Here is a 20,361-nt window from a genome sequence, read left to right as displayed (position 1 = left end):
TCTGTCACAGAAACCTCTCCAAAAAAATGACTGAACCCCAGAGGAAGCCGTAAGACCAGCCCTAAACTGACATCACTCTTTTTTTCTCCAGATGCTCTGATCTCAAGATTGCAGAAAGGGCTTCTTCTTCCTCTCTGACACTACCACATGCCCCTTCCTTCCTCAGTCACTGGGCAGGCAGCAGCAAGAAGGTGGCTTCTATTGGCCCACAGGGTTTGCCTGGCAGGAGGAAGGTAACTGTGGGGAGGAGGGTCAGGGCACCAGAGGAGCTGTGGATTTTCTCTAGGATCTCTCTCAGAATCTCTGCTGCTCACAGTGACCCCAAGATGTGTTAGAAAGTCTCTTTTCCCAGCCCAGCAGTGGAAGAAGGAGTCAGAACTCTTCTATTCTCATTTTCAAGGTTGTTTATTGTTTCTTAGCTATAAAATTCTTTCTCCAACCTGCTGAGGTCTGTCTGGCAGGTCAGACAGAGGCACACTGACCACCCTCAGAGGCGGTGTTATCTTTTTATACTAAAAGCTACGTGTACATTATTTACCATTACTTCCCAATACCTGTCACCCATGTTAGACAGTGAGCTTCTACTCTAAACCAATCAAAAAATGCCAACATCACCCAGAAGATGGAGGCTAGGATGAAGAAGGAAAAAGGACAAGGCAAGCCCAAATTCCTCCATCTTGGAACCCCAAGCCCCCATTCTCAAAACCTCAAAAATCTATTTTTCACCCTGTGACAAGCTATTATTCTACTTAAACTCTCTTGACTTGTCATTCTTCATATAAAGGTTGGTCATTGTTTTTCTATGGGTCAAGATCAAAGGCACAGGGGTCTTGGGCTCTGTGCCAAGGTCTCTGAGCCCCCTGGGCAGGGGCTCAAGCCTTCCAGGGCAGCCAGAGGGATTTCCTGGGTTCTGACAGATTTCAGCATTTCTACTTTTTCCCCTCCTGTTGTAGTGTGTTTTTATACTCTGTAATACTTTGAAGTAGTTTTGGTTTTTGCATGTCCATAGTTTTCCCAAATAGTTTACCCCAAATTGTACCTCCTTCCCTTTACCTATGTAATTCCTCTCCCTTGATGAGATCATCCCCAAATCCCCAGCCTGGCTCTCTGTCAATCACTCAGCATCCCATCCCCTCCATCTCGAAGCTTCGGTTCAAGACATTGAGCAATTAGCCAGAGGCCATGGCTCAAATGTCTATCCCCCACTACCTGTCCCTTTGGGTCATTTATTGGATGGTAGAATGTTATCTGCTTTTGGTTTCCTCCTCCCTTTAAATGTAACCTTGGCACATCTCCGGGGCTCTCGGCAGGAGGCCCCCTGAGGGGCAGGAGCTCCCCAGAGCTCCTGAACAAAACCTTGGGTTAACCCCTGCTAAGAGTCGGCCCTTTCCTCCCCCGATGTCCCTGGTGTCTCCTCTGCTGCAAAGGTGACTGGCCCGGCTGCCCTCAGCACCCTCGGGGCACGAGAGAGTGTCCCCCCACAGTCGGCCATGTCGGGGTTGCTCCCGCGGTGTCTGCCGACTCGGGCCTGCCCGGGGTTCCTGAGCAGGCTCCCAGAGGGACAGGGACACCCTCCCACCCTGCAGCTTTCTTCACAGCCACAATGCTGCTTCCTCTCAAACATCCCACCTGCATCCATCCCATTTGTGCACCCTTGGCGCTGTGGCCCTGGCAGCCCTCCAGAGGAGCCTTTGGGGGCTCTGAAATGTCCCCTCCCAGAACTTCTGGGGGTTCCCCACTGACTCTGGCCCTTTGAGGAGAGGAGGGCAGGAACTCTCCACAGCTCTCTTTGCAGGACACAGTGCTGGAGGAGGAGGGTGCTGGCAGGGAGCAGGCCTGGAGCAGGTCCCCGCAGTGGGGCAGGGATGGCCACAGCTGCTTTGTGGACACCACGGACTGTGACCCCTCGGCAGGGAGGAGAACAAACCCTCCCAGTAATGGCCATTCTCCCAAGGATGGTGCAGCTTCAGGGCCTTCCAGGAGGAGCCTGCAGGGGGCTGGTGCCCCCAGGGCTGCTCAGGAGCAAACCCTGCTGAGGCACAGAGAGATGAGCAGATCCGTGTGGGGCGGCTACAACCTCCGCAGCCGCTTTGTGCAGCACACAGAGCCCTCACCAAGGAAGAGGAGGAGGAGGCAGACAACAAATTCTCCATGTCATGACCATGTCCACAGAGCAGACCCAGAGCCCTCCAGCACCAGCTTGAAGCAGGCTGCCATACTCAGAGAGCAAACCCCGCCGAGGTGGAGGGAGCAGAGGAGATGCCCGCGGTGGGGCTGGGACCTCCGCGGCCGCTCGGTGCAGCGCACACACCGCCCCTCCCTGGGCAAGAGGAACAGGGGGACAACGAGTCCTCCACGTCGTGACACAGCCCCAGTGGATGATGCAGCCTCAGGGCCCTCCGACAGCAGGCTGAAGAAAGCTCCCGTGCTCAGGGCTGCTCGGGAGCAGTCCAGCCCCAGGCTGAGAGAGCAGAGAAGATCCTCACAGCCGGGCTACGATCTCCGCAGCCGCTTTGTGCTCTGCACCCAGCAGCCTCCAGCGAGGAAGAGGAGGGTTTCCATGGCCCAGAGATGTGTGTTAGACAAGCACTCAGAGCACCCTGGGAGTGCTGCAGTCAGATTATGGCCCTGGCTGAAGCAGAATGGAAGATTAGCTCTGCGATTTTTAGCAAAGGTGTCCTTGTTTTCTACACACCTTCTCACACAAGAGGGAACGATTCATTTACATGGATGATGATGCTAATGGCTAGACTAAAAAGGGTTCAATTAGAATTCTTTGTTCACAGTGTAGATAGCTATTGCTACTAATATAGCTCAGTATCTGGAAGCAATATTGAAGCAATTATATAAAAGGTAGAAAAATAAATGTTAATTAGAGACTGACGTTACTCACCCTTGCCAACAGCCCTGCACAAGTCTCTTTTTCTCAGCCTCAAAGTGAAACCTTGCTGGCTGTCCCCACTCAAGGGAGGAATGTCCACACTCTGAGAAGGAGGGTGTTAAAGTGTGTCCTGTTAAAGAGGGGACAGGGCTTTGGCAGTCTGGAGGAATGGGCTGTCAGCAGGGACACAGCAGCTCCAGCTGTTTACACCTTACCAGGAACTGAGCAAGGAGGGGCTCCTGTTTTTAGTGCTAAAGAACACTGAGAGCAGCTTGACCAAAGCATCACACCCACCACTGTCACTGAAAACATCAGGATCAACTAAGCTTTCTAATGCTACTTTTAGTATCAGAAAGCACACATTATTTTATTACAGTGCTTCTCTGAACATGCACAGGCTCTTTCAAAACTTTGCACTATTTATACATTTTAGCAATTAATGTTCATTGGCTACAACTTGCATGATGCTCTTCATTAATTAGTTTTCTGTCTTCTATTAGTCATTGACTTCTTGCTTCGCATGCTAATCAGTCCATATTTTCAGTCTTTTTATTATCTTTTTCTCAGATAGAGAGAGGAATCGTGTTTTAAACCCAGATGGAAATTAAGCACCACGCAGCTGCTTGCTCAACCACCTCTTCTTCCCCCCCACACTGGCGGAATGGAGAGGAGATTTGAAGTAAAACTTGTGTGTTGAATTAAGAACGGTTTAATATTTGAAAATAAAGTCAAGTACAGCAATAGTAGCAATTAATAATGATAATGAAAAGGGACCACATGCAATTGCAATTGCACACCACCTGCTGACTGATGGCAGAGCAATCCCAGATCAAGATCAGCTGCCCTTCTGGGCAATTCCTCCCAGTTTATATACCAGGCATGATGCTCTAGGGTGTGGATGTCCCTTTGGGCAGTTCAGGTCACCTGTCCCAGCTGTGTTCTCTCCCAGTTTCTTTTGGGAACCTCCTCACGGGCAGAGCAGAAGAAGAGGAAACAAAAAGTCCTTGACTCAGGATAAACATGAGTTAGCAAAACCTAAAACTTCAGTGTGTTATCAACACCATTCTCATTCCAAATCAAAAACACAGCAGCTAAAGAAGAAAATAAAGAAGAAATTAACTCCACCCTAGCTGAAACCAGGACAATGGGATTACAGTGAATTGTCTTTGTCAGCTGCCTCTTTATCTCAGGGCTCTGCACAATGGCCTCATGGCTCATAAATTCTGCATTCCTTGTGTCCAGCTTCAGCAATAAATCCCTCTTCCAGCTCTGAGACCATTGAAGCATGTCAAGGTTGATTACAGTTGTTTTAGCAAAACTTAAATCTTCAGGAACTTTCCCAAGCTGTGTTCCCACTGTAGCAGCTTGTAACAAACCTTGCTGAACGTTGGCTGCAGTGGCAAATGACAGAGTGGAAAATTACACTGGTTATGATTAATTAAAACAAATAATTAGAAAATTTAATTTAAAAAATTCATTAGAAAATGTATTTGTAAAGTCCTGTCACTTCCAAACAGACATTACCTGATCTGAGGGCAGGGGCAACAGGGATGTCCAGGCCTTCACAGGGAAATGAGAGTCACAGGTGTCACACTTCTAACACCTTTTTCAGCAGCAAAGCATATTTTTCTGAATAAACCTGACAAAATCTAAAATCTATCAGACTGGCAGCCAATCCTGTTATGCTGTAGAAGGGCAGTTCCACTTGTGCATGGTGAGAACTTATAGCTGACCTCTCTAAGGAGGTGAAGATCCCTCCCTTGAGTAGGGAAGACCCTTAAGGTCACTTCTCAAGGCTGAGCCAAATAGGTTTGCCCATGGTTGCTGCATGGGTAACATTGATAGTGAAAACATTTACACCTACAGTGAAGTGAAAATGCTGGGAAAATGTCAAGACAGACTCTGAAATGTCAGGCTTTGTGTTGCACCTGCATAAGTAGTATGATAAATGATATAATTGTTAGATGTGATGATTGTTTAGTAATTAAATATAATTATTGTATAATCATAAGAAGAATCATGAGAAGCTATGTTGGAAATCTAAGGAGGCCATGCTTGGCTGAAATCTGTGTATACAATAGAACAATGTAAGTTTATTAATTAACATGAAAGTTTTATGACAGTAGAATATAAAAGCATGTTCATCCTGAATCCATGTTGGAGTCAGATTTGGGTTTGTACCCCTGACACCCAGAGCTCTTAGTAAAAGCACCTGCATAGAATCATTTCTTGTGATTATGTGTTTCTGAATGCTAACAACATCAACCTCTCTTAATAATTGTTTTGCTAAATTTGATATAATTGCTTCTCTATTCCTTCAAAACTAGTGCACTAGACTGTACTAGTAGTTATGGCTACCTATGCTATGTAACAAATAATTCTGATCGAGTTATTTTGCTTAATCATTGCAATAAATGTAAATAAATACTTCATTTTATTTATAGAAATATATTTGCTTTGCCATCTTTAATCCCATGGGACAAAGTTGTCTACACACCCAACACACAAGGAGAAGAGAGAGATTTGATGAATATCCCTAAAGCTCAGTTCAATTTCTGAGTTCATTCTCTGGATGGGGTCCACTCCAGGAAAGAATTACCTAGTGAACACAGATAATCCCACATATTCTCCACAGCACCATGCAAAAAATGCCAAATAATGTAGATTGCACCCCAGGAAATAACATTTCTCCCAGGCATGTTTTAGGTGTACCAGTTTAGTTTTTTTTTTTTTTTTCAAGAATACAAAAATATCTTGGAATTGATCTTCTATTCCATTTTTACTTCATAGGCTGTAAGTCTCCCTGAAAGAGAAGCCCTGCCTGTGTAGGTGCCAGAGGACAACAACATCTGGAAGAACAGACAGAAGAATGAAATAAAATAAAGTAGCTCAGCTGCCAGTTGGAGAAATCTGTGATTAATGTGTTTTGGAACAGCCCCATCACAAATCTGAAGTATTTCTGTGTTCCCAGAGGAAAAGGGTCTGGTGGGTATTGGCTGCTGCAGTTGTGGGAGTCAGTAATATTCTTCTCACTCTTTAGGTACAACACAACTCTTTCTCTGCTTCTCCTGTCAGAACAAACTGTAAAGAAAGACCTACAGAGCACTTGCACATCTATTTGAATCTGTTATGTTTTGGCCTTTCATGATTTTGGGCCTGATCTTGCCTGAATTAAGGGATAAAAATTTGATGTGGAGACAAACTACAAAGAGAAACAGGAAAGTGGCTTTAAAGGTTTGGCAGGAGGAAAGAACAGGTGCATAACTCGTGTCTCACTCTGGTTTTATTATTTTTAATCAATGGTGCAGGAAAGGCCTGCAGTGGGAGAACACATCCTACCATTGCAGAGAGGCCCTTCAGATTTCTCAGAGATTTTCCTCTGTGGATAATAATCTTTGTCTTTATTAAGTTTCTGTTTTCTTTAACAAAGACACTGCACTTTCAAGCTGTCACCATACAGAAGACACATCAGTGAGGTGGTTCTCCCCTAGAAAATCCCTTTCTGCTGCTCCCAGGATATGGCTGTGATGCAGAGGTCACTGCAGTCTGTGACTAAGGATAAAAGTGGGCAAAGACAGTCCTACAGCCAGGGCAAAAAGGATCAGACTGGATGAGATGTCTTAACATTGGAAATGTGAGTGTCAGCCAGTAATTCAACTTTTAATCAATCTCTTTGGCCTTGAAAGGGGCACTGTGGTGAGAGAGACAATGTGGGGCTGCTGATGGATATGAATAGGAAGCCACACAATGAACCAAACAACAGCTAAATAAAAAAGATATTTTAATAAGATACAATAAAATAATTAAAATTAAACAATAAAATAATTAAAATTAAACAAAATTAACAATAAAAATTAGGATTGTTAATGAGTGAGTCTTTTGTCCCTTATCCCCAGATGAATGTGGACTGCATCTTTGCTTCACCTTCAAATTTTATTGAGAAAGCAGAAGTATTGTAAGCCTGTGTGGCAGTTCTGTCATTAATTTGGCTGCTTTATGAAGTAAAAATTATTACTGCAAAGTAAAACCAGATCTTGACATTTCTGTATATATCTGGGTTTATATGGAAATGCTTTCCAAGTGATGTAAAACTAGAGGTGGCTGTGAGTCAACTCAAACAACTGCATCATATTTATCCAACCACTAACAACTCTTCCTTATTGCTCCAGTCAGCAGCAGCCAGTCTCAGTGGACTTTGTAAATAGATATAAATACAGTATAAAGAGCTGTGGAAAAGCCTCTCTTCTGCTTCATTGCACAGTGCTCAGGGTTGAAAACTTTTCTGGAGACCTCATAATTTAGGGGTTTTTTTCCCTTTCTCTTCTTCCACCACACTCCACAACAGGTAACAGAGAAATTACCTTTGTTATATTCAAATGTTGCTACTGATGATTTTGTCACTTGAACTGATTAGTCCATAAAAAGATATTTGCCATAATTTGTTTTTCTTTTTCTACAGGGTAAAAATGCCAGCTGAGCATTTGAAGACAGTAGTGAATATGCAAATGAATGCTATGAAAGAAGAATCTATCAAAAATAGAGACAAAAATGAACACATAAGGCTGCCTTATTTCCTTTAGAAACTTTTATAGTCTGTTTAGAAGATATTTTACCACAGATTCCAGCCATCCCTTTGTCTGTTCAAGCAGGCAGTTGTATTTTGATTGCAGATTTGCCTGGCTGTTTGCAGCTTCAGCCACACCAAAGAAGGATGATCCTTGGGAACCTCAGTGGACTGAGTGAATTCAGACTCCTGGGTTTTTCTGGACTCTCTCATTTGCACCCTTTGCTCTTTGTACTTTTATTATCTCTTTATGTTCTCACCTTGGTGGCCAACACAGTGATAGCTGTCACAATAAACACTGATAACACCCTTCACACCCCCATGTATTTCTTCCTCACTCAGCTGTCCTGTTTGGATATCTGCTTTTTATCAACCACAATCCCAGCCATTCTGGAGAACCTGATGGTGGGAACAGTGAGTATTTCCAAGACAAGGTGTGCCATGCAAATGTTCTCCCTCCTTTTCTTTGGAGTTGCTGAATGTTTCCTCCTGGCTGCCATGTCCCTCGATCGCTATTCTGCAGTTTGCCACCCCTTGCACTACACAGTTATCATGAGCAGCAGGGTCTGCAGCAGCCTGGTTGCTGGCAGTTACATTTGTGGGGCTGCTGTGGGCTTGAGTCACACCCTGATCACCTTCAGCTCACCCTTGTGTGGCTCTGCCATCAACCACTTCTTCTGTGAGATTCAGCCCCTGCTGGACCTGCTCTGCGGCAACACCTTCCCCAGGGAGCTCCAGGTCATTCTGGTGGCTGTCTTTGCTATTCTCAGCCCTTTCTTGCTGGTCCTTTGTTCTTACATTCATATTATTTCCACAATTCTTCACATGGCATCAGCTGAGAGCCAGCAGAAAGCCTTTTCCACCTGCTCCTCACACCTCTTGGTTGTGACTCTGTTTTATGGCTCTGCAGGCTCTGTGTATCTGAGGCCAAAATCCACCTACTGTGCAGCTGTGGATAAATTCCTCTCACTTTCTTATTCTGTGCTGACTCCTTTGTTGAATCCCATCATTTACAGCTTGAGGAATAAGGAGGTGAAAGGAGCCCTGAAGAAAAAATGGAGAAAAATTAATTTAGTGTGGAAATGAAATGGAATATTTGGGGTGTTTCAGGTGTTTGTACTGGTATTTTTCACTCCAAATTCTTGTTCAGTGAAATGGATTTCCAGATACACCTCAGCTTTTGGAAGGAAAGAGGGAGAAGAATGGAGATTTTCAGCTGTAAGAGGGAGTGTTAGAAGCTATGTTCACATTTTGGAAGGAAACTTTTTCCACATACCTAAGAAATTCTTAACTGAAGAAACGTTTTCTTTTTACTTTTCCCCTTTTCCTTTTCCTTTTCCTTTTCCTTTTCCTTTTCCTTTTCCTTTTCCTTTTCCTTTTCCTTTTCCTTTTCCTTTTCTTTTTCTTTCTTTTTCTTTTCCTTGCTGTTTTTCAGAAACTTTAAAATTCTGTTTTACACACTTCTGACTTTTTGAACATAAGAGTAATATTCAGGAGCCTGATTTTACTGAAAGAACTGAGAAGAATAAGTTTTCATCCATTTGCATTTATTTCCTGAAAGTGTTTAGTAAATTTCTCTGGGAGAGGACATAATTCAGGCTACAATGTGGAGCCCAGGAAATTAATGAGTACTGATTATTACTTCTGAGATTGTTATTGGGGGGGAAAAAAGAGATGTGCAAAATTGCATTCCTGCCCCACTGCCTCACAGATATTTCTTTAATTTTAGAGAAATTGTTTTAAGCATCTTAGACCAAGTCTAGGCATTTGAAGAACCTAACAACTGTAAAGCTCTGTAACTGTTAATACAATTCTTTGTATTAAATCCTCAAAACTGGAGTGGTATTGGAAAGTTAAGGACATGAATTCCAACAGCAAGGTGGTTTTGGGCAGCTGGGAGATGCCAGACCAGTATTAACCCCAAAATAACCAATAACCATGGGCCCAAAGAACCTCTCTACAGGAGAATTTGTTTGAGTTATCTGACAAATAACAGATAACCTCTTGTGGGGGGAATGCCCTGCTTCACAACCTCCTCTGGGGATGCTGGGGGACACAAGGCAGATGATGGACTTTGGACCTGCTTAGCACAAGGGATTTGATACCAGGATGCTTTGGCAAGGGCAAACAGAACTTTGAGAATTAAATCAAGATTGCAAGAAGATCAAATCAGATGGGTTTACAGGAAAAAGAAAATTACATCAGACTTCTGCAAGCAAGAGATGTTTAAAATGTGTAAGTTTATGTGATCTTTACCCAATCACTGTAGTAAAACATTACTAGCCTCCCTAAAATAGTGTATGTGTCACCATGATATTTTCTGAAAAATCCCTTCTCCAGGATTTTTCTCCTGAGAAGCTGAAAAGCCTCAGAAAAGAAATGTGAACAATAATTATCTGATTGCTTGGAATGTGGTCTGGAGGCTGCTCACCAACAGGTGCATCTTTGATTGGTTCCATGTGAATTGTTTTTAACTAATGACCAGTCCCAGTCCAGCTGTGTCAGACTCTCTGGTCAGTCACAGGTTTTTATTATTCATTCTTTTCCAGCCTTCTGATGTCTCCTCTCTTTCTTTAGTATAGTCTTAGTATAGAATTTTCTTATAATATAATATAATATAATATAATATAATATAATATAATATAATATAATATAATATAATATAATATAATATAATATAATATAATATAATATAATATAATATAATATAATATAATATAATATAATATAATATAATATAATATAATACAATATAATATAATATAATATAATAATACTATAAATCAGCCTTCTGAGAATTTGGAGTCAATTCTCATCTCTCACCTCGTCCTGGGGACCTTCACAACCCCACAACATATAAGCATTTGTATCCCACAACAAATCAGATTCAGCATTTGTATCCCAAAATAAATCAGATTCTGATCACCAAATCAGTCTTCCCTGTCTCTCCTCATCACTGACAACCTCCCTGTGATCCTTTTACATGGGGATAAGGTCCCCTCTCGGTCTTCTGGAGGCTGAGCAGCCCCAGCTGCCTCAGCCTGGCCTCACAAGAGGAATTCTCATCATCTTTGAGACCCTCCACTGGACAATGACAGAATTTGTGATCATGTGCACTACTCCTGTGGAGAAGATTCTTGAAATTGTTCTGTTTATTGAAAGAGCTCTGTAGGCCTGGAGGAGAAGACCCTGGGGTCAGACCTTGTGGTCTGCTCCCTGCTCCTGAGGGGCAGTGAGGGGCAGGTGTCCATCTGTCCATCTGTCCATCTCTTCACCCTCATGGCAGTGACAGGACTCGAGGAAACAGCTGGAGCTGACTGAGGGCAGGTGTAGGTTGGATATCAACAAAACCTTTTCACCCAGAGGGTGCTTGGGCACTGGAAGAGCCTCCCCAGGGGAGTGGGCTCAGCACCAAGTCCACCTGAGCTCCTGAGGTGCTGGACAATGCTGTCAGACACGTGTGGTGACCCCAGGGGTGTCCTGTGCAGGGCCAGGAGCTGGGATGGATGGTCCTGGCAGGGCCCTTCCAGCTCAGGAGCTTCAGTGCTTCTGTGACCTTGTTGAGAGCCTGTTTGTCCCCCAGAGCTGCCCTCTGCCACCAGCCCTGCACAGAGTGGCTGTGAGCCCCAGCTCTCACAGCAAACCTGCTCTGAAACAAGACAATTACTCTTGTGCTAATGAGCAGATTATTTTGACTTTAAATTGGGACAGATCAGGAACTCACTGCAGCATCTCTGCATCATTGATATTATAAGTGTCTTGAGTTTATTTGGCTTTTAGTTTCTCCAGCTCTTCCCCTGTGCCCTTGCTCACATCCCTGGTGCCTATTCCCTCCTCTCCATGAAGTTTCTTTCCAAGACTCTGAGTGCAGATGTCCCAAGGCATCAGAGCTTCACCAAGTTTTAACTAGGCCTTTGTGTTTAGCTGGGCCCCTCCCAGGGGAGATACTGGGCTGTAGAGAACTGGGGAGAGGGCAAATCACCAGCTAGGAAAGTTCTGAATCTCAGGAGTCAGTCTGATTGCAGAAGTCCTTGTTAGCTCCAGCTAATTGCTCTTAGCTTTTTACCAAACACAAATGTTTCCTTTCCTGAAGGGATGGCAGGCTCACATCAACACAAACCCAGATGAGGCTGGGAATACTCCTCTCCTTTGGTGCTACACCCTTGTCACATCAGAGCTGGAGAGAGGGAGGAGTTTTTAAAACTTCAGAACAGCCCCAGGGGCTGTCAGGACATTGCATTGTGCTGGTGAGGCCAACAGGCACCTGCCTGCTCAGAGACCTGGTTTAGCTCTGCCCAGAGAGGAACAAATCCCAGGAGCAGGGAGCAAAGGGCAGCAAGAATCCCTTCCCAGCAAGAGACAGATCTGGGTACTGCTCCTGCCTGGTGTAAGTTCCTTTAACCAAAGCTATTGCTCCCAGGTTCAAAACCACATGCTCTGGTGTGAAACAAAAATATCTGCAATAGAACAAGCAGGGCAGGATGTGCCCTGTGCCTCACAGTGTGAAATGCAGTGAATTCAGACTCCTGGGTTTTTCTGGGAGCTCTCATTTGCACCCTTTGCTCTTTGTGGTTTTCTTATCACTTTATATTCTCACCTGGATGGCCAGCACAGTGATAGCAAAACATCACTGAGTGTCCTGCAAACACAGAGCAAACCCCCTCTTTCTCACCACCACCAGTACATGAAGAGGGAGATGAAAATATTTCCTCTCCTAACAATATACTGATTCCCTTTTTCTCCCCAGAATTCCATGTAAACATTAGGGGTTTTCATTGCTGAGCTGTGCTTGCACAGAGCCAAGGCCTTCCCTGCTGGCCAGGAAGGGGCAAGGAAACCTGTCAGGGATGAGGAGAGACAGGGAAGACTGATTTGGTGATCAGAATCCAATTTTATTGTGGGATACAAACACTTATATACTGTTTTAGGAAGGCTAGTAATGTTTAACTACAATGATTGGGTAAAGATGACATAAACTTATACATTTTTAACATCACTTGCTTGCAGAAGTCTGATGTAATTTTCTTTTTCTGGTAAATCTGTCTGATTTGATCCTCTTGATTTAATTCTCAGCTATTCCCAAGGCATCACAGAACCTGAAAAATAGAAAAGCTGAAACCTGAGGCATCACATCCATAGTGTAAGTTCTGTTTAAGCTCTCCCTAGTGCAGAGCACCCCTGAAGATTGTTTCAAGCTGCTGCTGCTGCCTCCCAGGCAGGGAGAGAGAGGCTTGCAATGAACACTACGGGCAGCAGATGGGAGCAGCAGCCTGGATTTGCTGGATTTGTGCTGCAGGCACCACCTGGAGACAGGAATGCCTATGGAATTGACAGGGAACCGCCGACGAGGGGAGGGAATGGTGCATCTGACTCCATCTGAGCAGGAGGCTAATTAATTACTTTAATATACTGTATTACTATAATATATTACACTACTACTATATTACACTATATTATACTATATTACACCATATTACATTATATTATTACTAAATTGCACTATATTACATTATATTATGCTATATTGCACTATATTATTACTATAATTATTACACAATATTACACTTTATTACACTATATTATTACTATATAACACTATATTACATTATATTATACAATATTATTACTATATTACAATATAGTCCCTCCCCCTGACGAGGGCAGGGAATGATGCATCCGATTCCATCTCATCAGAAGGCTAATTAATTACTTAATTATACTATATTATTCTCTACTATATTACTATACTATATTACACTATTAATATATTACACTATACTACACTATATTATTACTATATTACTATATTACATTACTTTTAATTTATTACTTTATTATTAATTATTATTACTTTTATTATTTTTATTATACTTAATACTTTTTATTATTATATTACTATATACACTATAGGGAATGATGCATCTGACTCCATGGATATCACAGGGCTAATTAATTATTATACTATATTACTCTATATTAAATTGCATCTAAACTGAACCTGCCCAGCACTCAGCTCTGCACACACTGCACAGAATCTCGTGGCTGTCAGTGACAGTCCTGACACACACACACACACCTGGCCCTGACAGGCCAAGGAAACAGAACACCATCACTGTGGGTAAGCAATCTCCACATTGCATTCTGCTGTGGCACAAACACAGGCACAGCAAGTGAGATAAGAATTGTGTTTTCCCTTTCTCTGAGGTTCAGAGAATGTGAAACCCAGAAATATTCTTGGGGAGAACTGTGCCTTGCTTTTCTCTGTGAAGAGAAATGTGGTGACAAATGCCAACTGCTGGGGCTGCTGCTGTGGAAGGAGGAGCAGTGGGAGGCTGTGTGGGGCTGGCTCAGCAGAGCTGCAGAACTGTGTCACAAGCACTGCTGGAGGCATTTCTGGAGATGCCTTTGTGTGCAGCTGCAAAGTTCACTGGCAGTGGAGAACAGTGTGGTAAGGCTCACCTCTGTCTCCTTAGTTATACCCACTTCTGCACCACAACCTGCTCTGGCCTCATATTTTCCCCACTACCCCAATCTAAAGCCTGCTCCCCTGCTCTGGTACATCCATTTCCACTCATTATTCAGCCATGTCCATAACAAGTTTTTTAGAAGCCTGGATTTGCTGTGCCCTGGTCCTGTCAAACCTGACCCACAGCATGAATCTCTATTTAGAGACCACAAATATCTAGAGGCCATAACTTCCATGCTGAGGCAGATTTACCATGCTAGAGGTTCTTGGGTTTCTGTGGTTGAAATGGCTCCCAAGGTGTTGGAAAGTCTCTTTTTCCCAGCCCCGTGACCAAAGAAGTCAAGATTTGTCTGTTCTGCTTTTCAAGGTTATTTATTTTCTCTCATCCATTCCATTCTTTCTCTGACCTGCTGAGATCTGTCCAGCAGGTCAGGTTGTGGCACAGTCCCTGCCCTTGGGGTGGTGTTAACTTTTTATCATAAGAACTACCTGTACTTTATTTACAATAATTTTCCAATACCTGTCACGGACATATTTTATGAAAAATTCTTTCATTAAGATCTTTTCTCCTGAGAAGCTGAGAGGCCTCAGAAAGGAAATGTAAACAAGATTTATCTGCTGCTGTGGGATGCAACAGGAGCATCTTTGATTGGTCTCGTGTGGTTGCTTTTAATTAATGGCCAATCCCAGTCCAGCTGTCTCAGACTCTCTGGTCAGTCACAAGATTTTATTATCATTCCATTCTTTTTCCTTTCCTGCCTTCTGAGGAAATCCTTTCATCTATTCTTTTAGTATAGTTTTAGTTTATAATTTTCTTTTAGTATAATATGTATCATAAAATAATAAATCAGCCTTCTGAAACATGGAGCCAAGATTCTCATCTCTTCCCTCATCCTGGGACCCCTGTGAACACCACCACAAATACCCATCACCTGTGACAGACAGTCTGTCTCTACCCTAAATCAATCCAGAAGTGTCACCATCACGGCAGAAGATGGAAGACAAGGAGAACAAGAAGGACAGGACATGCCCAGACTCCTCCATCCTGCCTCTTGAACCCCCATTCTACATCCCCAAAATTCTACTTTTTCACCCTGTGACAAATTCACTAACCTTCTAGTCAAACTCTTGTGGTTTATAAATCCTCACACAAAGCTGGTAATTGTTTCCATGGGCTAAAATCAAAGGCACAAAAGGTGCCTTTGGCTCTGTGCCAAGGTCTCTGAGCCCCCTGCCAGGGTCTTGGGTCACCCAGGGCAGCCAGAGGAAAGTCCTGGGTCCCAGTAAGAGATTGGGTCGTCCCAGACTTAATCCTGATTCATCTCTGACTTCCTGGCCTGCTGCACCTTATCAGCTTGGCACTTGTCCCACCCACAGCCAGTCCTTCTGCATTCACAGCTGCTCTGCTCTGCCCTGTCAGGGTTCCACTGCCCTGGACAGGTTCAGCCACGTGCCTTCTGCTCCTCCAGCTGCTGATTAAACTGCACAGCCCCCTGTTCCCTCTGTGAGAAAACTCATTCTTGGGAATTCCTGTGGATGCATCACTCTGAATTTCCTTCAAACATTCTCATGACAGAGTCTGCCAGGGAGTGAACCTGACTTCTGAAGGCAACAGGCCTCCTGTTTTCTGTTCTCTGACTACAAATCCACCTCTATTTCACATTCCTGCAAGTATAAAGAAGTTTTTAATGGGTTTTTAAAGGCTCTAAGTAGAGTGTACAACCTTATGTATGAAACAGCACCAATTTAATACACCAATTTGAGTGAACCTGACTTCTGAAGGCAACAGACCTTGATTCCTGTTTTCTATTCCCTGACTACAAATCCACCTCTATTTCACATTCCTGCAAGTATAAAGAAGTTTTTAATGGATTTGTATAGATTTGGGAACCTGATATCTGAAGGCAACACGCCTTGATTCCTGTTTTCTATTCCCTGACTACAAATCCACTTCTATTTCACATTCCTGCAAGTATAAAGAAGTTTTTAATGGATTTGAATAGATTTGTAAAGGCTCTAAGTAGAGTGTACAACCTTATGTATGAAATAGCAATTTAATGCACTAATTTTAAGATTTATTTTGCCATGAGGAGCAGTTTATATCTTCATTCTCCTTCCAGAAATTCTAAGGCTTCATGAGCCTCTGTCTTACAGTGCCACACTCTGTTAGTGTCAGATGTTTAAACACAAGGGCTTCTGAAGGTGGCATGACTTTTAATAGGGAGACAAACAAGCAGAAAATAAATGATTCCCATGGAGAGCAGGGACCATAACTTTTCCTTATGCCTTGCCCTGGTCCATTCAGTTTAACAAAATGACAAAACTGGAAATCTGGATGCACATTTGTTCCTTTGCAGAGCCCATGTGGACAAGCACATGGAGCTGAAAAGGTCCTGGACATTTTTTCTATCTGGTGTGGCCTACTAAGGAACAGGAGGAAAGGACCAGTTCCATTTTTCCTCTTCAATTCTCTTTTAAGCTCTGAAAGGCAACCTGGTTCAGCCTTACTCCTGGGTTAGGAGCTGCTGGAAAGGAAGGGATGGGACCATTTCCAGCTCAGAGTGATTTATTGCTCAGACAAACATCAGTCTCAGGGCTGGGAGGTTTTAGAGGAGCAGGCATTCAGCCACAGCCCAAAGCAGTCACAAGTTCTTGGTTACAAGGCAACCCAGAACTCTCTAACCCAATGGACAGTTGGCACAGGGTTTATTTTGCTTTTCTAACCCATCACCTTTACTCACTCCTGCTGCACTGAGGATACTTTTACCCAAACAGCCTCTGACTCACATGCCCACAGTGGCTCCTGTGATAACTTCTCAACTCTCAGCTCATTTGAGACAGCCACACCCTTTTTATTTTATATAAAATAAAATAACCCTTCACCATCTTATCAGCCCAGTTCCTCACTTACCTAAGGCATATTCTCACCTTATATTCTCACCATTATTATATTATAGACATCTAAGTTTATGATTTTTATGCTTAATACCTGTGTATTTAATTTTTACATCAATCTAAGCTTTTTCCAAGGCTGCAGATCAAACCCTTCAGTGTCTCTGGATGTTTCTGTTTTCCTGTTGCCACAAGGAGCCATGGAGACTTTGTGCACAGTTGTAACTTTCTGTTCTGGGGGTTCTTTCTTCCCCATTATCTCAGTGTAACTCAGGGACTGTCACTGATTTTCTGAAAAATCCTTCACCAGGATTTCTTCTCCTGGCAAGATGAGAAGCCTCTCCATGTTTTGCTCCTCTAGAATGTGATTGGGAGAATTGTTTACCCAGAAGGTGAATTGTTTTTAATTAATGACCAATCCCAGTCCAGCTGTGTTGGACTCTGAGGAGTCAGTCACGAGTTTTCAGTATTCATTCTTGTCTGGCCTTCTGATGTCTCCTTTCTCTTTCTTTAGTATAGTTTTAGTATATAATTTCTTTTAATATATTATAATAAAATAATAAATCAGCCTTCTGAGAACATGGTGTCAGATTCTCATCTCTCACCTCATCCTGAGGACCTCACAACACCACCAGGGACATCCCAGCTCAGTGCCTGGCCTGGCAGACTGTGCCAGTTCTTTGTTCCTTCCTCTCAAGCAGAACCACTCAGTGTCACCTGGTCATATCCTCGTTCCTGGGTCCTTGTGGCTCTTCCTGTCCAAGGGGTAGGAAATGCCACAGCAGTGAGTTACAGCATCCACTGTGGTATTGATTGCACTGTGCTAGAGGTGACTGCTGGGGATATTTCTCCTCAGAGACACCTTTAGCTCCAGGCAGTTGCAGCCAGGCACTCGGAATGAGCCCAAGCAAAGCAGAAACTCAGTTTACCTCTAGTGGAAAAGGTTCAGGGGATGGTGAAGAGAAAAGGAGCGGGTTCTGCTGGAGGGTTAAATCCAGAGTTTATTCCAAGGTGACACAGTTCTGAATCTCTGTAACTACTCCAACAGAACAAGGACCACATGGCCTCAATGCCTTTTAAGCTCACAGGGAGGTGGGAGGGAGAGGACAGGTGAGCCACCAACCAGGTGGGAGGGGGAGGGTCCCAGGGGACAATGACACCTGGACAGGCCAATGACTCCAGGTCTGAAAAGCATCTTTTGAACTTCTGCCAATCACACGATGCTCTAGCTGGAATGTGGAACTTGACAGACAGACATTAGGAAGAGGGCAGGGGGAAGGCAAGGAGAAAGCAGAGCTTCACACCACAACACTGGAAATGGATTTGTGGGAAATGGATTTGTAGGGAATTCTCCAGGCCTGGCAGAAGGCTCACACAGTGAGCACCTGTGTGCAAACCTGGAGAGGAGAAATGCTGATTGGAAATGCCATGGAACAGGACAGACATTGCTGAGAGAGAAATGGAACCAGAAACAAGTTTCAAAGGATGGTTTGTAAATAAGATTAGATACTGAAGAGAAATAGAATTGTGAAAGATGCATTGTAATAGGAGTCATGAGGGGGAATTTTAGATGACTGGCTTTAAGGCATCTACAGCATGGGGTGGCTAAAGCTGATAGGCCAAGAAATGCTTATAATGTTTCCCTTTTCCAGGCTGAAAAGTCCCAATTCAGCCTTGAGAGAATAAGCAATACTGTTTCTTGGGAGAAGGATCTGTTGCTTGCCAGAGACTGACAGTGTGGGAAATGAATTGATAGAAAATTCTCCAAACAAGTCTCAAAAGGTGGCCTTACAAACAAGACTGGATACTTTACAGAAATAGAGCTATGAAAGATTTATTGTAGTAAGACCCACAGGGTGTAATTTTAGATGATTGGCTTTAAGGCCTTTACAGCATGGTGTGGCAAAAGCTGACAGGCCAATAAACACTTTAGTGTACTGTAATTAGGAAATAATTGGCTTCTGATTGTGATGGCATGAATTATAACATCTGTATTGTCTCACCCTTCACAGGAGACTGAAAATGGAATAAAAGTTTTTAAAATCCCTCTCAGTTACCCATCTCTGGGTCAGAAAAGGGATTAATCCAACAATCCACAACCCATTCCAGCTCTGATAATAATGGCAGGCCTTGGCATTGCAGCAGGTTGTGTGTCAGCTTGTCCAGGAGCCTAAACCCTTTGTCAGCCTTCACAGGCTGATTTCTTACCACCAGTGGGACTAGATTTTGGAAGCTGGTAAGGCTAAATCTCACAACACATCTTTATACCCTCTTAAAAGTTAAATTGCAACTCAGCACAGACTCTCTGTTATGCCATCCCTTGCAGCCAGGTGTTTGAATGAATGGAAATATCAGAAAATGACATTTCCTCTGGCCTAATCTGTCCTGCTGCAGAGTGCTGCTGTGGCCCAGGTACAGAACTCTGCTGAAGTCTGTTCCATTCATGCTGTCCCAGTACATTTTGCCATGCCCCACCCCATTAACCCTCTTTCCTGGCCAGGTTTGACCCCAGCACGAGGCAGGAATTTGCACAGTGCAAGGATCAGCCAGATTTTCTTACCTTGGTTAGATGAGGGCTACTAAGGGAGAACATTTGGTGGTCCTTGTTCACAGTGACCAACTCAGCTCCTCTCTGAGCACTGTGAGCTCTCTCCTGCCTGTGAAGGTGCTGGGAAACCTGGCTCCAGTTTCCAGAGGCATGGGGCAAGGAAGCTCCATGGAGAAGAGAGATCTTCCTGTGCCCAGGATGTTCCAGGGGCTGCAGAGCCTGTGGAGGTCTTTGTTCTCCACTGGGAAGTGCAGTGGGACCCTGCAGTGTCCTGTCTCCCAAGGGGTCAAGTTTCACAGGTTAAACCTGTTCAGCAGTGGCAGAGTGACTGAGAAATCAGATAGCAGCAGGGGATTAAACCTCACAGAGGGGAAATGCTGCAAGAAAGAAGATTAACTTCCCCCCTCACCTAATTCAGCACTCTGATTTCATGGGACCATCATCACCTGTGCTTTCTGAAGTGATTCAAAAGGGCTGGTTCATACCAGAGTTGACTTTCTCTGAGTCTTACAGCTCAATCTGTGTCCTGTTCCATTAATCTAAAATTATTTGATTACTTTTGCCTAAGAATGTTAACTCAGTTCCCCAGAATGCTTCAGCTGAATTTTCACACCAGTCTTTATCTGAAAACTCTTCATATCACCCAGATTCCTCTGGTCTGGCCCTTTTTCAGGAACATTTTACTGCCCAGTCTTTGGACAAACCAGGTTTGAGCATGATGTTTTCTTCTTGTTCTGTTTTCAAATCTGTATTCTAAAGGAATACAATTGCAATCAAGCAGATAACACCATTTAAAGGCCAAACAAGATTTATGAAGCAAAGAACAACACTTTCATAACAGAAACATAATAGATGATCTTAAATTATCATCTTTTCAGCAAATAATATAAACAACATAAAACAAGTATAATTGCAGACTTTAACCTGTGGGACCATTTGTAAATTTGCAAACTGACTTAATTCAGATGCCTAAATATTGTCATTTTGAGCACGTCCTTGTCAGTTTTGCT

General features: G+C 43.5%; 1 protein-coding gene across 1 annotated transcript; it reads left to right on the top strand.

The window, feature by feature from the left end:
• The first annotated feature begins 353 nt into the window (after nt 1–353).
• LOC132338984 (olfactory receptor 10C1-like) lies at nt 354–8,823 on the top strand. The gene is made up of 3 exons (XM_059869037.1): nt 354–2,674; nt 5,672–5,866; nt 7,341–8,823. Exon 3 carries the CDS (start codon nt 7,593–7,595, stop codon nt 8,529–8,531), a length of 939 nt encoding a protein of 312 aa, XP_059725020.1. The 5' UTR covers nt 354–2,674; nt 5,672–5,866; nt 7,341–7,592; the 3' UTR covers nt 8,532–8,823.
• The last annotated feature ends 11,538 nt before the right edge of the window (nt 8,824–20,361 follow it).

Source organism: Haemorhous mexicanus, chromosome 28 (assembly GCF_027477595.1).
Source record: "Haemorhous mexicanus isolate bHaeMex1 chromosome 28, bHaeMex1.pri, whole genome shotgun sequence".
Classification (NCBI taxonomy): Eukaryota; Metazoa; Chordata; class Aves; order Passeriformes; family Fringillidae; genus Haemorhous; species Haemorhous mexicanus.
Note: the sequence above shows the minus strand (reverse complement) of the source record. Positions and strands in the feature narration are given on the sequence as shown.